General features: G+C 34.6%; 1 protein-coding gene across 2 annotated transcripts in view; it reads left to right on the top strand.

Moving 5' to 3' along the window:
• DENND4C (DENN domain containing 4C) overlaps positions 1–17,234 on the top strand; it is a 112,631-nt gene that overhangs the window by 60,716 nt on the left and 34,681 nt on the right. The window contains exons 14-22 of one of the 2 annotated variants that reach the window (XM_018051918.1): positions 1,165–1,200; positions 1,290–1,420; positions 3,221–3,353; positions 5,482–5,688; positions 9,107–9,235; positions 9,419–9,563; positions 9,841–9,987; positions 14,259–14,369; positions 15,467–15,613. In XM_018051918.1, the coding sequence (XP_017907407.1) occupies positions 1,165–1,200; positions 1,290–1,420; positions 3,221–3,353; positions 5,482–5,688; positions 9,107–9,235; positions 9,419–9,563; positions 9,841–9,987; positions 14,259–14,369; positions 15,467–15,613 (1,186 nt within the window). The remainder of the gene's footprint in view (positions 1–1,164; positions 1,201–1,289; positions 1,421–3,220; positions 3,354–5,481; positions 5,689–9,106; positions 9,236–9,418; positions 9,564–9,840; positions 9,988–14,258; positions 14,370–15,466; positions 15,614–17,234) is intronic. The other variant, XM_018051919.1, reaches the window with a different exon arrangement.

The following is a 17,234-nucleotide window of genomic DNA, read 5'->3' as shown; positions in this document are numbered from 1 at the left end:
TTTAGTGTCTTTCCAGATACTTTTGCTTTTATATTTCTTTTGTCCTGATGGAAACTATTTGGAAATATGTTAAGGCTCTACTCACTCATAAAAAGTGACTTTTAAAAATTTATTTATTTTTGCCTGTGATGAAGGGCAGCATGAGGCATTCATGCTGCATGCAGGCTTTTTCTGGTTGCTGAGTGCAGGAGCCACTCTGTAGTTGCCATGCAAGGGCTTGTGTTTGCAGTGGCTTCTTGTGTTGCGGAGTATGGACTCTAGGGTGCGAGGGGCTTAGTACTTACAGTACTCAGGCTCAGTAGTTGTAGTGCATGGGCTTAGTTGCCCTGTGGCATGTGGAACCTTCCCAGACCAGTGATCAAACCCGTGTTCTGTGCATTGACAGGCAGATTCTTAACCACTGGACCACCATGGTAGTCCTATGTTGATTTCTGACAGTGACAACTCACGTATTTTTTCTCATTTTTCGTAGAGCTCTTATTTTTGCTAGGTGGGTTGTAGGACTTACTGTTTATACAAACTGTATTTATAAAATTAGAGATTGTATCAAAAAAAGGTAGAATATTATGACATTGTAATTTTATTTTATTTTAATTCTATTGTTTATTCTTTTTGTAATTTTATAGGCTCCTAATGATTTGTGTATCTTAGAAGACTTGCAAAATTTTCTCCCATTACATCAGTGTGATCTGAAACTCTAGGAATATGATTTAAGCTTTTTAACATTTTTGTTTACTTAAATATTGATAGTCCAATAGCATTCAGTTAGAGAAGCTTGCATGTTGTCAGTCACCACTCTAGTATGCTTGTCTGGAAAATTCCGTGGACTGAAGAGCCTGCAGACTACAGTCTATGAGGTCGCAAAGAGTTGGACATGACTGAGCAACTAAGCTCAATCAGTAATGCAGAAGTTTGTTAATAATGAAATTTTTGGTTCGAGAAGTCAGGTTCTTGTGATTGCCTGTCTTTTCCTTCTAAAGAGGGATATATGAACAAACTAGTCAAAAGAAAAATATTATACAAGTATGGGGTCTACCAAATACATTGTGAAGTGTTTCATATCTGTCTGGTATTAAAAAAGAATAGTTTTTAAAATTAGAATTTCAGGTAGTCTCTATTAAATTCACAGTAGACATTTTCACTGAGAATTCTTTTTTTTCCTAGTTGTTTCCTGATAAAGGCACAGAGAAAACAGATAAGGTATATTTTTTTCTTAAATACAAGTCTCAACATTTTAGAATCAGGTCTTGCTGATATGCAGATTAATTGAAGAAAATAATTGTTTTTAGGTTGACTTTGATTCGGCAGAAGATACCAAATTGATAGAGCTAGATGATTCACAGAAAAGTGAGCACACGGTATTCATAATGCCACCTGAGCCGCCTCCTGATGATGGAAAGGATCTGTCACCCAAGTACAGGTACCAGGAATGGTTCTCAAGTTGTTTGGGTACAATTTAATAGTTTGATTGTTTGCAACTATTAGTAGATATGTATATTGTAAAGGTCATTTTCAAAATGTATTCTGTGAACTGGTGGAGATGAATATTCTATGGAGATACCACCAGGGATTGTAATTTAAGAACCCGACTGCCCTGTTTGAAGGGAAGCCAGATGCTGATCACTATTAACCTAAACATTTACCACATTTTAATCTTTAAAATTTTCACTTCTGAAGAAGAAAAATATTTGTGAGGATCCCCTCCTTTTGGGGTGTTTTGTTGTCAGTGAAAAAGTGTGAAATTCTTACGCATTAGTAAGCTATCACTTAAAAGTAGAGGGCCAGGAATCACTCTTTATTAAAATAAACTTAGAGAATTTGGATGGGAATCTTTTAAGAAATTAAAAATTTTGTTTATTATTATGATCATGGTAATACTTTAATACATTCAGAAAACCACACAAAAATAATTCATACGTCATTTTAGCACTAATACTTAATGTCTGTTAACAATTGTATGTATATATTTTTGTCTTTTTTGTACATATGTTTGAACTTACTTAAAACAAATATTAGTTCATCTTGCACATATTTGTTGTTATGTGTGTTTACCTTTAATGGTCTGAACATTTTTCCATGCAAATGAATGTTTTTGTGCCATGTCATTTTGAATAACTACATTGCATGCAATTAAACTAGTTTCCTATGGAATTTATTTGTAGTTTTCTACTGTCTATATCTTTGTGTGTACACACAGTTATTTTCTTCGGCTATATTCATAAAAGAATTTCTAGGGCAATGGGAATATAAAAGAACTGTTTCTAAAAATAAAATTAATATATAATCTCACTAGGACTCCATAAGAATGAAGACTGTATGCCTGAGATTGAGTGATTTAAATAAGTGCTCTTTTGATTGCATGTCAATTATAGAAAGAGAGCTCTTTTTTTACTTTGACTTTAATCACTATATATTGGAATACAGGGAAGTATATCAAATAGGAAAGGTAATATATTTCAGAAGAAAAATTGGCCAGTGGAAATAAGTTAGGCCATTTCTGAGAAGAAAACCCAATAGTCAATGATATGAAAGTGTGTTAAGCTTTTCTAGTATTTAAGGAAATGCAGATCAAATGATGAGTAGAAGCATTTTTATTCTATCAGCTTGAGGATATGAGTATAACCTTTCTGGAAATAATTTGACAGTGATTATAATAATTTTTATTTTTTTGATAGACATTTACCATAGAAAACTCTTATAGGGTCTTATTCTAAGAAATTAAGCAAAATATTCACAAAGATAAATGTACAAAGTTGAGAAATAACCTACAAATGTCCAAACAGTAAAGAATTTGTTAAATTATGGCACATCCCTAATATAAAAATATTATGGCATTTTTCCTTTTATATGAATACAAGGTACTTTTGTAAAGAAAAACAAAATTACAAAGTATATATACTAAATGTTTTAATATAAATTATCATTGAATACATGTGTTCCATTGAAAGAGTTATTCTTCAGTCAAAATATCAGGGTTTTCTATGTTGTAGGCATTGGTTGAAAATAACATATAGGATGGGGAGGAGCCAAAGTTTCCATGTAGATAGTCTATCTTATAATTACATCATCTTACATATTTGAAAAAGAAATGTGTATACAAGGATTTTGGAGAATAATGTTGGTTACATTTGAGGTTTAGAAATATTCACCTAAATTCTGAAATAATATGAAGAGTTAATGTATTTTAAATCAGCAGTTCTATTTTTGCTTTTTATTTTAGTTACAAATACTTTCCAAGACTGGACCTTAAGCTTTTTGACAGACCACAGGAGTTGAAACTTTGTTTTAGTAGACACCCTACTGGGAGTAGCATTACAAACAGTCCAGCTCTCATGGCTAAGAGAACTAAACAGGTCAGATATTCTTTATCTAATTTAAAATGTAAACTATGTATATGTGATATGTAGCTCATAGTTTAGACTTATCACCCACAGGAATTATTTGAAGATCCACTATGGTTGTTAATTAAAATTGATTTCTTGCAACCCTACTTATAATTTGAGGGTGAAGGTTTTGAATGCTTATGTTTATGTTCTAAGAGAAGCTTGGGAACTAAATACAGTTTAGAAAACCTTATTGAAATATAATTCACATGCCGTACAATTCACTCTTTTGAGTATACTCTCTGGCTTTCAGTACATTCACAGGGTTGTGCAGCTACCACTACAGCCAATTATAGAACATTTTCATCACCCTAAAAAGAAAGCCCACATCCCTAAGCTGTTAACCCCCCTAGTTCCTCCATCTTCTATAGCCCCAGGCAATCATTAATCTGTTTTCTGTCTCTCTAGTTTTGCCTATTCTGGGCATTTCATAAAAATGGAATTGTAGTTTGTGGTCTTTTGTGACTGGCTTCTTTCACTTAGCATAATGTTTTTAAGGTTCATCAGTGTTGCAGAATGTATCAGTATTTCACGTATTTTTATTGCTGACTAATATTCCATTGTGTGGAATATTTTATTTATCCATTCATGTACATGTGGTTGGTTCTTTCTTTTTGGCTATTATGCATAGTAGTTTGTGTGGTTATGTTTTCATTTCTTTGGGTATATGCCTAAGTAGAATTGCTGTGTCATATAGTTACACTGTGTTTAACCTTCTGAGAAATTGTCAGACTATTTTCCAAAGTGGGCGTACTATTTAAAATTCCCACCAGCAGTGGGAATTTCACCACATTCTTGTTACTGTCTGTCTTTTTGGGTTTAGCCATCTAGTGCATATGAAGTGGTATCTCATTGTGATTTTAATTTTTCCTCATGGTTAGTATAAATATATTTTATACTGAATATTACATTATAAAGGGAGTTAACTTAGGACAACTTCGACATCTTGCTTTAATACTATATTTGATTTAGGTATAAAGAGTTAAACTATGGTTAGGTGCAAGTTAAAATCAAACATCCTTTATATATATATACACATGTATATACTGATATTTGGGGGGTCTCCAAAACATGGAAAATTTCAGAATGAAATTCTTAATTCAGGTTTTACCAGTTCGAGTGCAGTCCCTCAAATCCTAGAGGTAACTTGAGGTGGTCTTTAATCTCATATAGTACACAGTTCTCTCAGTGTGTCTGAGGGGAATTTTTTTTAGTATATATACTTTTATCAGCTTAATAAAAGGCAAGTTTTTAAAATGGGAGAATTTTGCTACTAAGTCTCTAGATCTCACTTGCTCCAGAACTAACTTTGCAGGCACATCTCTTGGAAATAGAGCTCATAACAGTATGTTTATTTAGAACACATCCAGCAAGAGGGGTCTGTAATGCAAGGCTGACAGAGTCAGTCTGATGTGTGGAGGGCTCTTTAGTTTCTGAGTGTCTGTAGAGTTCGATAAAGCTCAGCAGATTTGATGCCTTTTCTGTCTTCCACATAAGTCGGAATGAAAATCAGAAGTAGAAAATATACCTATCAAACTATTAGGTAGGGACGTCAGTGATCTTTCTCAGAATATGTTGCCTGCAAAGAAATAGATGATTTGAAAGAATCTGTGACAAAATTAACACAGAAGGTAGAATAGAAATCTTGGGGAGTAACTCAGCACTCAGAACATCTTAAACTTTTTAGTTGGGAGAAGAGTGAGAAGGCTCTGACTTTTCAAGAATGATATTATAGAACTCATAAGCTATGAATGGCTAAATCCCTTTCATTCATCAAACATTTGAGTGCCATATATGTGAAGAGCACTTAATTACCCATTATATTATTCTAATATGAATGATGTCCACTTTTAAGGAATTTCTAGTCTCTTTGACACATGCTTGCCAAAAAAATAGTTAAAACAGTATAAAGTGCTCCTTTATAAAAAGAACCATGTGGCACTAAGTAGGAAGCCATTCACAAAAGCAAAAATATGAAATGCTTGATTTCAGAGTCAAATTTTACATTAAGTTCTTCTCTCCCTTTTACTTTTCACTTTTCCTATCATCCTAATAAATTTTACTGAATGTCATAATTTTTTATTTATTCTTTTTCTAGGAGATAAAAACAGCTCATAAGCTGGCGAAGAGATGTTACACAAATCCGCCACAATGGGCCAAGTGTCTCTTCAGTCATTGTTACAGCCTATGGTTTATTTGTCTCCCAGCCTATGTTAGAGTTTCTCATCCTAAGGTTAGAGCACTTCAGCAGGCATATGATGTGCTTATTAAGATGAGGAAAACAGATGTGGATCCCCTAGATGAGGCAAGTATAACACTGAGTTGTTGTTACTAAGATAAATTCTATTTGTGTTTTTAAGAAAATTTAGGTCTCAGTTGCTTTCAGTAACCTCAGGTATTTTCATTAAACTGTTACCCTGTTTCATAGAGCTAATACCTATTGTTTATTTTAAAATACATTTATTTAAAAGTTATTGCTTTGAAATTCAGTGAGGATTGACTTACTTGGACCAGATTATTTATCCTTGATAAATAGAAAAAAATATTGATTTAATTTTATTTTTGAGATAACTTTACTAAGAAGCAAATAGGCTTTTAATAAGTGGCTTTCCACTTAGGACCTGTGTCCTAGGTGGATTACATAACCTATCTGCGATTCAGATATTATGTATCTGAAGCTGGAGGTCTGAGTTGCTCAGCCTTGGCACTGTTGACATTTTGGCCCACATAATTATTTATTGTGAGGTCCTTTCCTATACATCTAGAATGTTTAGCAGTATCCTTGCCTCCACCCAGTAGATGCCAGTAGCTCCATGTAATCAGAAATATCTGCAGTATAATAATACTTAGTTCCTTTCCTCAGATGGCTAATGTCCATGTGTCTAGACGAGTACCTGATAGTGCTCAGTCAACAGTGTGCTGCACCTCTGCAGGCTCAGAACCATCCTCAGAGATAGGCGGCGGTATTACGCAACAGACAGCTGAAGAAACTGAGTTACTGATTTAGTTCTCCTCTTTGCTGTTTTCCCCTTTAAAAATTATTTTTGTGTTAAAATAACTGTAAATGATATTAGAACCAGATTGGAATTTAAAATATAGTTGGAATAAAAATTCAGAGTAATGGGTATTTGGGAAGAAGGAGACAGCACAAGATTTGAAGAGAAATATAATTCAAGAAGGGCACATGATAGAGTAATTTTTATGTTTAATTTTTTTCCTCTTTTAAAATAAAAAAGATCTGAGTCTAGTAAAGCATGTACCTTATTAAGATCCACACTAAACTTGTTTTTCTCGAAGTATTATCTGTATGTTATAAAAAACTCTTCAAATACAAAGATAGAGTTACAGAACAAATACTGACATATCCATTCTCACATTCGATTGCATATCCTCTCATCTGATGTTTATGAAACTGTTTGGAAATTTAAAGTGTTTGATCAGTATTAGTGTTTTGTACCTCATATGTTTTAAAAATTTATTCTGATAGAGTTAGTTTTTGTATCTAAGATATATTTTAGGATATATTTCAACTTTGTGAAAGCACATCGTATTTTTAAAGTGCTTTAAAATATGCTCCATGAGAGAGCTAGTATTAATTGTTACTGCACTGTAAAGTCAAAGCACATTACTTGGTTAAGTTTCTTTGGTAAGTTCATAAGACAAATTTCCTGAAAAGTTGTTTCTCTATATGTATGTATTAAGGTTCTACGGTAGTTACAAGTAAGTAATTACATTTTCTTGTTTTCTCACATGCAGCAGATACAACTAGTAAGCTAAAAAATGTTTTTAATTATCTTCCCAATAAACATTCTGATAGGAGGCTTAAAATTTGGAGGTTAATTTGTTGTATTCCTACTTCTAACAAGTTATATTGACAGATTTGTAGTCACCTAAAATAATTACATCTCTACAACTGGAAGAAAGAAGTGTTTATTTTAAAACTTTAAGGATGTGTATTTGCTTGGCATATTTGATGCATTTTATTTATTGATACATAGGATTGCACATTAAAATTTTCACAATATTTTTGTGTAATTATTTCCTTTGGTATTCCCAGCAACGCTTTGAGGCAATTATATATTATAATGTTACATTTTACAAAGAAAGAAAATTTGAAAGTTAGATGAATGACATATATAAGGCCACCTAGCAAGTAAGTGGTTTTGATTTTTAGGTTTATACTCCATTAGAAACGACTGTCTCATTCATATGCTTAATGTTTGTTTTAATTTGACAGCTTTGTGATCTACATGTTATGTTTGTAAAACTTGTAATAATGTAGACTTTTAAATAAAACTCATAGAAACAACCCAGAAATAGCATATGCCACGTAGGCTAAATTAAAGTTAAAATGCATAACATGTTTTGCTTTTAATACCATTTATTGAATTTTTAATGGAAATGAAATGTTTGTGTCAAGCTCACTCTTACAGGCTGGTCTGATTTGGAAGGTCCAGGACAGCTTAACTCAAATACCAGCCTAGGTACCTTGGCAGGGTGATCTGGAAAACCAGGCCCAGATGGACCGCTCTTCCTCCATGTAGTCTCAGACTCCTCCATGTGATACTTGGGCTTTCCCTGGGATAGCTTAGCACTGCAAGAGCATGTGTTTCAAGAGAGAAGTAGAAACTGACTTTTCTTAAGGCTTAAACCAGGAAACTGGTACAGTTGTCACTTCAGGCAGATCCTATTGGTCATGCAATCTCAGAGGCTTTCCCCTTCAATTCAAGGAGAAGGGACAGAGCCCTCTCAATGGGAGGAGTAGTAAAGAGTTTGTAGCCATCTGTTATCTACCATAGATATCCAAAAGGTATCATGTTGTAGGCAACAACATACTGCAATTAAAAAATTATACCCCTGACATTTTTACTGTTTCTTTAGTTTGGTGTCTGTCTCTTATACAAGTAAGCCTGGAAGTTTGAAGGAATACTTTGTTGACTTCAGAATAAATTTTTGAGAATGGTTTTGGGAAATCCAGGTTAATCCCAGTTTGACACAGAAAGTAATTTATTTCTTCATGACTCATAGAATCTTAGAGTTGAATAGAACTTGAAGATATTTTAGTAAAACTTCAACATAAAACCTGAGATGTTGGAAGTCTGTTACATATGGGACCTTGTCTGTGCTTGAGCTGGCTCTGTTAGACAGTGTGTTTTATGCCGAGTTACTGTGAGATCCTAAACTTTTAGGAGTTGCCAGTTGGATTGTCCTCTTATGATCAATTCTACCCCTCTTCACTAAACATACATTCTCAGAAAAGCCTTTGCTAATAATATTACAGTGTTTTCAACTTTCTTCTTTTTTTAAGACATGGGTTTATAGAATTCTTTGTTATGTAGGCATCCTAGAGATGCTGCTTTTAATTCCTTTAGCATAAAATATAAAACATGATTTAGGAAAGAACCATTTTAATCATGTGTGATTTTAAAAATGAATTCCTTCTCAAATTATGGAAAATAATAGTTGGTCTCTTTGTGTAAATTTTGTTACTGAAACCAATGGTGTGTGTGCCCATAGGTCTTATATGGAAAAGTTAATAGTGCTGGTACTTCCATTAATGAATAGGTTTTTAGAATAGTTTACCAAGACTCTCAAATCACAACAAAGGACAGAAGAGTAATAACTATTGCTTGATAACTTTGACAGGAATTGAGTGAAGTCATTTAAAAACCTTTACAAGTCACAGACTAATATGCTAATGCTCTGATGTAATTTTTTGTTAGGTTTGCTATCGAGTAGTGATGCAACTTTGTGGACTTTGGGGTCATCCTGTTTTAGCAGTGAGAGTTTTATTTGAAATGAAAACTGCTAAAATAAAGCCAAATGCTATTACTTATGGCTATTATAATAAGGTAAGTAGGATTGACATTAGGCAATATATGCTGTTTATTAAGACTGATAAATTTTGATACATTTTATTATTTAGTAAACTTAGAGGTTTGGGGGTAGAATTCTTTTTGTATATATTATATGTGTGTGCATTTAAAAATTCAGTATTCCTAATAATTATTATTTAACCGTTATTTTACCTTTAGGTAGTTTTGGAGAGCCCGTGGCCTAGCAGTACCCGCAGTGGTATCTTCTTGTGGACGAAGGTACGGAATGTGGTACGTGGCTTGGCACAGTTTAGGCAGCCACTTAAAAATACCGTGCAAAAGTCACAGGTCTCCTCAATATCAGGTAATACATGTGATTGGAAAGATAACTTTTCTTGCTGAACCATAAGTTTTATAGGCATATGAATTTTTAATTATATGAGGCAGAAAAGAGAGGTGAAATTCTAGTTGATATTTTCATATACTACTAAAGATAGAGGTTGCTTTAGCCCAAAATTATTTTCTTCTCTCACAGATTTAGAAAGTATTCTGCAACTTTAAAAGAACTGTGAGTCACTCATGTTTAGTTTCAGAGATTACCAGTGCATGAGTTACTGAATTGCTGTTGTGCTTGTCTTCAGCTCCCCAGAACGCCACAGGTGGAAGTGATGGGGACACGGTGAGCCACGGTAGCGTGGATAGTTCTAATGATGCTAACAGTGGGGAGCACACAGTCTTCGTCAGAGATTTAATCAGGCTTGATTCCACTGACAATCACTCTAGCACAGGTACTAAAATCTGGATTCACTAACCCTTCACTTAACTCTCACGTTAAGTCTTCCATTTTTCAAAAAAGCTTTTACCTTCCTCTTTCAAGCTTATGCAGTACGAGTACCTTAAAAATACCATGTATAAATAAGGGGAGAAGGTACACCTCTGACTGCAGATCATGTCTCTTTATTTCCTGTAGTATAAAATTAACTTCGGAGTGCTGTACAAAAGGCTCTCAATGGTACTTTGTGTTTGTTCATCATTAGTTTGTGCAAGTATATGATATAATTGTTAGGAATTATATAATCGGCCTTTTAAGTATTGTGAGCTAAGAAAGTTGACTGCTAGTAGTACAGATTGCAAGTCCTTTTTTTCATTAAGTGGATAATAGTTATTAAATATTTGAATTATGAATATTAAAAAGGAACGAAAAGAAGTCACACACCGTGAGAAAAAAGTATTCTTTGCTTGGTCATTACCTTAAATGACACTTTTTAAAATCTTCAAAACTGCTGAAGTTTTGTAGTTTTACATACAAAACCATGGGCATTCAAAGCTCTAGCCTCTGAAGTTAGAAATAAGCTTAATTAAAGTAGCATATTTTACATGTGTGTTACACATCCTTCTTGTGTTTTTTCTTTTTGTTGTTAATTGTTAGTATCTCAAGCTTTTCTTTTTAAAGAACTCTGAGTCTTAATTCCTGTGCTTCATCTGATGAACTTGTCTCAATGACTGAAGTTTCCTTTTCTCTGCTCTTTGTTGCTCTGCTTTATGCTCTGTGCTGTTTCTGGGTGCTGCATTTGTCCTTGGCTGTTATGGTGTGGGGTGCAGACAGACTTGTATGACGTGAAGCTATGGATACACGTGTGCATTAATTCTACCCTTGAATGTTAACCACTTCAGGTAATTTCCCATTTATTAGGTTAAACTTTGCTGACATGCATGGGTGGGGGAAAGGCCTTTGGTTTTAAGTACCTTTACAAGAAGAAAGCAATTTTAGTTTTCTTGGCTTTTTCTTCTGTATAATCATATATGTACTACTGAAAATGCCCAAGTAACCTTATGATTAACTTGCAAAGCATATTTGTTACCTTATTTGAAAATATGCTATGCCTGTCTACATTTCTTATTTTGAGGGTGATTTGTAGCATCATTGTGTCAAATAGTTTTATGGGCATTAAAGATTTAAGTATTCTAGCTGTTGAGGTAGGTTTTGGTTGCTAAAACTAAACTGCTGATTCTTGTGCTAGAAACTACTCCCATGATTACAGAAGCAGGTATAAGTCAACATAAAATTATAAGTTACAATATAATTTACAATGTTTGTAAATTTCTTTCAACATGTAGGAATTTTCATGAGATTATAATTTGAAAACTTATTTTATTTCCTCGTATATCTTTTCCAAGTACTTACAGAATAAACTGATTTCATTTGTGAAAAACCAAGAAAATAATTTGTGGTATGAAACCATTTCACTGCTTACAATAATTATTATTATTATAGTAAGCACTCTCCTTCTCTCTCTAGATTATAAAGTTGGTCTCCTTTAAGGGGGAAAAAAGATCTAGTAATACTGGGAAACTGCATGAAGATTCTTTATTTCCCAGTTGGGGAGGAAACTTCAGATCCCTTTTTCATATATTTCTTTCCAGTTACATTTCAAATGACTGAAGCTCTAGTATTGAATTTACTATGATTATGTCTCTGTAGAGTTTCTGGTGATGTCATCTGATACTTTTGGAAACCTCCAGCCCAGATGCTCAAGTTACTCTTTTCATGAAGGATTATCTCATAGCATCTTTCCATTTGGTACCTAATACTGAGTCAGTTAGCTTATTGAAGGCATATCTGAGTTTAATCAGTTTACTCAGTTCCCAGTCCAGTGTCCGTTTCGTGGCACCATAATGTTTTACCAGACTTTCTGAGGGGCCAATAAAAAAATGACTGAATGTAGTCATTCTTAATAGCAGTATTTTTCATAAATTTTTTAAAAAAAATTTGAAGTACAATAGACTTAATTGTGTTAATTTCAGATGTACAGTGATTTAGTTATATATATATATATATATTCTTTTTCAGGTTCTTTTCCCTTATAGGTTATTTAAAAATATTGAGTATAGTTCCCTGTGCTATACAGTGGGTCCTTGTTGGTGATCTAAATAGCAAGTTTTTAAAGTTTGATTCTTTCGTTATTGGCAAACCCATAGTTTCATTGGTACTTTAAAGAGTGACAGAAAGTGAAAAAAAATTAAAAATAAAAAGTGGTAGACACTTGATAATGTTTCCCTAGTAACTTGCCTTTATTTCCTTAAATTTATTTTATTTCCTTAAAATGATGGAACATTAAAGCCAAAGTAGACTTTTAAAAAACTATTTTGAAATCATTTTAAGCTTATTAAATGTTTCAAGAGTACTACAAAGAACTCTTGAACATCTTTTATCTAACTTCATTCACTTTCAGGTTAACACATTTATCATTTTCTTTCTGTATGCATACACACATTTTTCCCCATTATGTGAGAGCAGATTGCATACGTTTTGCCCTCTTACCTCTTCATACTACAGTAGTGTTTGCTCTTATAGGACTGCAGTATGGTTTGCCAATTCAGGGAAACATTTATGTACCACTTTAATGTATAGTTGTTATCCCAGTGTGGTCAGTTGTAATGTCCTTTATGGTACTTAACTCCTTCTCTTTAGTCACCTTTAACCAGCATAGTTCCTCACCATTTCTTTGTCTTTCATGACCTCGACCTTTTTGAAGAGTAAGTCAAGTCATTTTGTGAAACGCTGCCAAATTTGAGTTTGTCTGATGGTTCCCTGTGATTAAATTAGATTATGCATTCATGACTCTTCTACAGAAATATAGAAATGCTGTTATAGCCTTCTGAGATGGTCACATCTCAGAGGCCACAGTTCTGTCTGTTCCTTATTGGTGGTGCTGATTTTGGTTGCTTGGTGTCACTGTTTGGTTTCTGTTAGTTACTATTAGCCCTCCTGCAGATAATAAGCCACTTGTGAAGAGATACTCTGAGAGTATGCAATAATATCTGCTTTTTCATCACACATTCCCTTGTAAGTTTAGCATCCATTGATGATTCTTGCCTGGACCAGTCTTTACTACTGTGATGGTTGTAAGGTAGTGAATGTCCTTTAGGAATGTCCTCTCGTGTTTTCTAGCACTTGCTTTCTTACATAACAAAGTGTTCCTGGCTCATTCTTGTACCTTCCCTGCCTGAGCTCTGGAATCAGCCATTTCCTCAAGGATCTCAGCTTCCTTTTAATGAGCAATAGATTTTAGAAACCAAGATCTGGGCCCTAGATATGCTGCTCCCTCCAGGGTGGTGGTCTAGACTTTTTCAGCAGAGCTAGAAAAATTTTTATGTTATTTTAGAAATATTTTTAATTGCAACTCAGTTACACAAGTTTTTCTTTGCCTTTCTGCATATCATTTTTTTTCTTTTGTAAAAAATCTCTCTTCTTCCGTAGTAAGAATCTTGGTTCCCAACATCATCACATTTACTCAATTGCTCAGTCTTCCAGTACACATAATATAGTTTCAGCCCTGCTACACACATTTCTCTGTGAGGAACAAACCGAAGGAGTTCAGAATTTGACTGCTATCCTTCAGGCTTAGGGTGTATACTCAATGTGTTAAAAGTTACTTAGATTCGTCCTCTCCCATCCTTTAAGTGTGGTTATGTCACAACAATTGATTTTTTTTGTTTCTGTGTACATTCAGTTTTAGTTGCACCCCACCCTCAGTTTTGCTGATTTAATTTTTGAATATGTAGAAATTACGTTTCCAAAAATAAAAAAGCAATATGATGACCGTAGTTAGAGCAGTTTCCTCCCTATCCCTTCCATTCTGTTTTCCCCCACCTTTTGTTGGTGACGAGTTGTTTTATGGTTTATTATTCTTGCATTTCTTTTTGTAGAAGTAAACAGGTATATGTTTTATTTCCACTTCTGTCTTAACACAAAAGGTAGCGTTTTATAAATACACTCCAAAAGAAACTTTCAAAGCATCCAAATCTATTAATTTATACATGAGGAAATTAAGATTCATTGCTTTCAAGTATGTAATGGTTTTTAGTTTCGAAATTCCTTTCTGCTGTTCTTTGCTTCTTATCTTTGTTGTAAAATGTTTTGTGTGCTTTGTGAGCTTTTGTCTCTTCTTTCTTTTTAGAAGTTGAATTGCTTAAGTTGGTGGAATTTCCTGTTGACATTTTATAGCTGGACTGTAAATATATGAAAACATATGTCAGCCTTTATTCTTTTTAACAGGTGGTCAGTCTGACCAAGGCTATGGGTCTAAGGATGAACTTTTAAAGGATGATGCAGAAATTCATGTGCCTGAAGAACAAATGTCAGGAGACTTAATAACTAAAACAGAAGGTTAAGTACTGATATTGACTTAGCTTTACTTAGTGAGTTACCTCTATTATTTAAAAGTCTTATTTGATAATTTTGGTGATAGTGTTCAGAAATGTAAAGTCTGGGCTTATGTTATGTACTGTTATCTATGGGTTTCCCAGGTGGCGCTAGTGGTAAAGAACCTGCCTGCCAATGCAGGAGACCAGAGAAGCACATTCGATCTCTGGGTCAGGAAGATCTCCTGGGAGAAGGGCATGGCAACCCATTCCAGTATTCTTGCCTGGAGAATTGCATGGACAAAGGACCCTGGCGGGCTACAGTCCATAGGGTTGCACTGAGTTGGACATGACTGAAATGACTTAGTACAAACTCTCTGTCATATATGATAGATTTTTGGTAGTCTCTGAATTTTAGAAATTAAGAGATTTTTAGAGACTCTGTAGGTCAGCCCTCAGTTTTGTAGGAAAGTGCAACCCATCGTGGTATTCATTTGCCAGTGTAAAGTAACTATTTCGTGACAGAACCAGAACAAAACTTTGAGTCATCAAACTTGTATTCCAGTGTACCTTGTATCTTAAAATGCTCTTTCACTAGAAGTCCTTCACATATCTGAGTTGACATTTTTCATTCGTAAGTTCCAATATAGTCTGTGTAGTTTTTCTTCTTTTAGGGTACTCACTGAGATAGAACTGTTTCTAGTAATCACTTTAAGAAAATATGGAGGAATATTTGGCTTTATAGTAACACAGTGTTCTTCTTGTCCTCTTACACAAAAGTTCCCTTTCTTAAATGGTGTCACTTATTTTATGCTCCAGAATTATACAGAAGCAGGCCCCTCTCCTACTTGAGAAGTGATGAGGAATGTGACGAAAGGCCAGTCTTAATTGATTCACTCAGCAATGTTCAAGTTAGAATTATGAATGCTAAAATAAAGCATTTATTTCAGTCAATACTGGCAACATTTATGGCATAAAATAAATCAGAATAAATCAGTAATAAAATAATCATGTATTCATCTCCACATAGAAAAAAAAAGTCCATAAGATATATTTAAAAGTACTGTTTCTGTTCAGTACTGGCGAAAATAGGAATGATAACGTCCAAATATTTTTTCCCAGAGGTGTGCAATGTCTCTGCTGTTGTGGCCAAACATTCTCAACCTAGTGCAGAGCCCCAGAGTCCCGCTGAACCTCCTGCGTGGGGCAGCAGTATTGTGAAAGTTCCATCTGGTATATTTGATATCAACAGCAGAAAAAGTAGCACTGGTAAGTCTTTACATTTAAGTTATTAAATAATTTTCTTTTAATTAATTTATTATTTTTTGGTTGCACTGGGTCTTTGTTGCTACATGCAGACTTTTCTCTAGCTGTGGCAAGCTGGACACTACTCTCTAGTTGTATGCAGGCTTCTTATTGTTGTAGCTTCTCTTGTTGCTAAGAACAAGCTCTAGGATGCGGGCCTCAGTAGTTGCAGCACATGGGCTCAGTAGTTGCACTTCCTGGGCTCTAAAGTGTGGGCTCAATAGTTGCAGTACATGGATTTAGTTGCCTCTCGGCATGTGGAATCTTCCCGCACCAGGTATCAAACCCGTGTCTCCTGCGTTGCAAGGCAGATTTTTAACCACTGGACCACCAGGGAAGTCCAACACTTTTGTTATTAAGTGTTTAAGACATACTTCTGTAGGTCCATGTGTGTCTTTAGTGACATTATAAATTGCTAACTTAATTGTAATGAACATGCTCAAGAGTCAGAAGTAATAAGCTGAATCCCGTAAATGGGCTAAAGAGGAAATTAAAATAGTTGTTTAAAAATACTTCATGTTTAAAAGGAAGAGTATTAAATGTGTTTAGATGTTATTTGGAAAAGCTTTTTTAAAAAATAAGACTGCAGTCATGTATTCTGTAATTTTTTAAATTTTTCTTCATTTATGGCTGCACTGGGTCTTCACTGCTGTGTGCAGCTTTTCCCTAGTTGCGGTGAGCCGAAGCTGCTCTCCACTTGTGATGTGTGGGCGTCTTCTTGTAGCAGCTTCTCTTGTTGCAGAGTCTTCTCTAGGACTCATAGGCTTTCAAACACGGGTTCAATAGTGGTGCATGAATTTGGTTGCTCTGCAGTATGTGGGATCTTCTCAGACCAGAGATCAAACCTGTCTCTCCTGCTTTGGCAGGTGGATTCTTAACCCTGGACTACCCGGGAAGTCCTGGAATACTTTTCTTATTGTCGTGCCTGTTCTGAGTTCTGTCCTCCTTTCTTATGGTTGATAATGAGAGAGGAACTGTGGGGTAGGCCTCATACTTATCCTGAACAGAGAGGCAATTATGTGGTCAAATTCCAATAGGCTTGTGCGTAGCAGGGTAATTCCTATACCTGAAAGGAAACAGAAGAAAAAGATTCATATCACTTAGATTCTACACAAAAATACCAGCGGGTCTTTAATTTTTGCCCAATTATTATAGGTACCCTGAGCGACTTCTTATTTATGATTGAGTCATACAGTCATAGTGTTAGTTGCTTAGTTGTGTCCGACTCTTTGCAATCACATGGACTGTAGCCCACGAGGTTCCTCTGTCCCTGGAATTCTCCAGGTAAGAGTATTGGAGTTGGTTGCCACTCCCTTCTCCAGGGGATTAGTATTTGTAATGAGTAACTCTATTGCGTGTAACTCCCATAAATATACTACTTTCAATTATGTTGTAGCCCTCCCAAATACCCTTAAGGCAAACATTTAAGTGTATGATTTTAAAAGACAATGAGATTGGCCTGTGTTATTTGCACTTTGTAGTAGCTACAGTTCACTTCCCTAAAGTCAATTGTCTTATCTGTAAGTATATCTGTTTGTGACTTCATAGAAGTTAAATTTGCTCAGCTTTTTAACCTGGAAATACT

Source organism: Capra hircus, chromosome 8, assembly GCF_001704415.2.
Source record: "Capra hircus breed San Clemente chromosome 8, ASM170441v1, whole genome shotgun sequence".
NCBI lineage: Eukaryota > Metazoa > Chordata > Mammalia > Artiodactyla > Bovidae > Capra > Capra hircus.
Note: the sequence above shows the minus strand (reverse complement) of the source record. Positions and strands in the feature narration are given on the sequence as shown.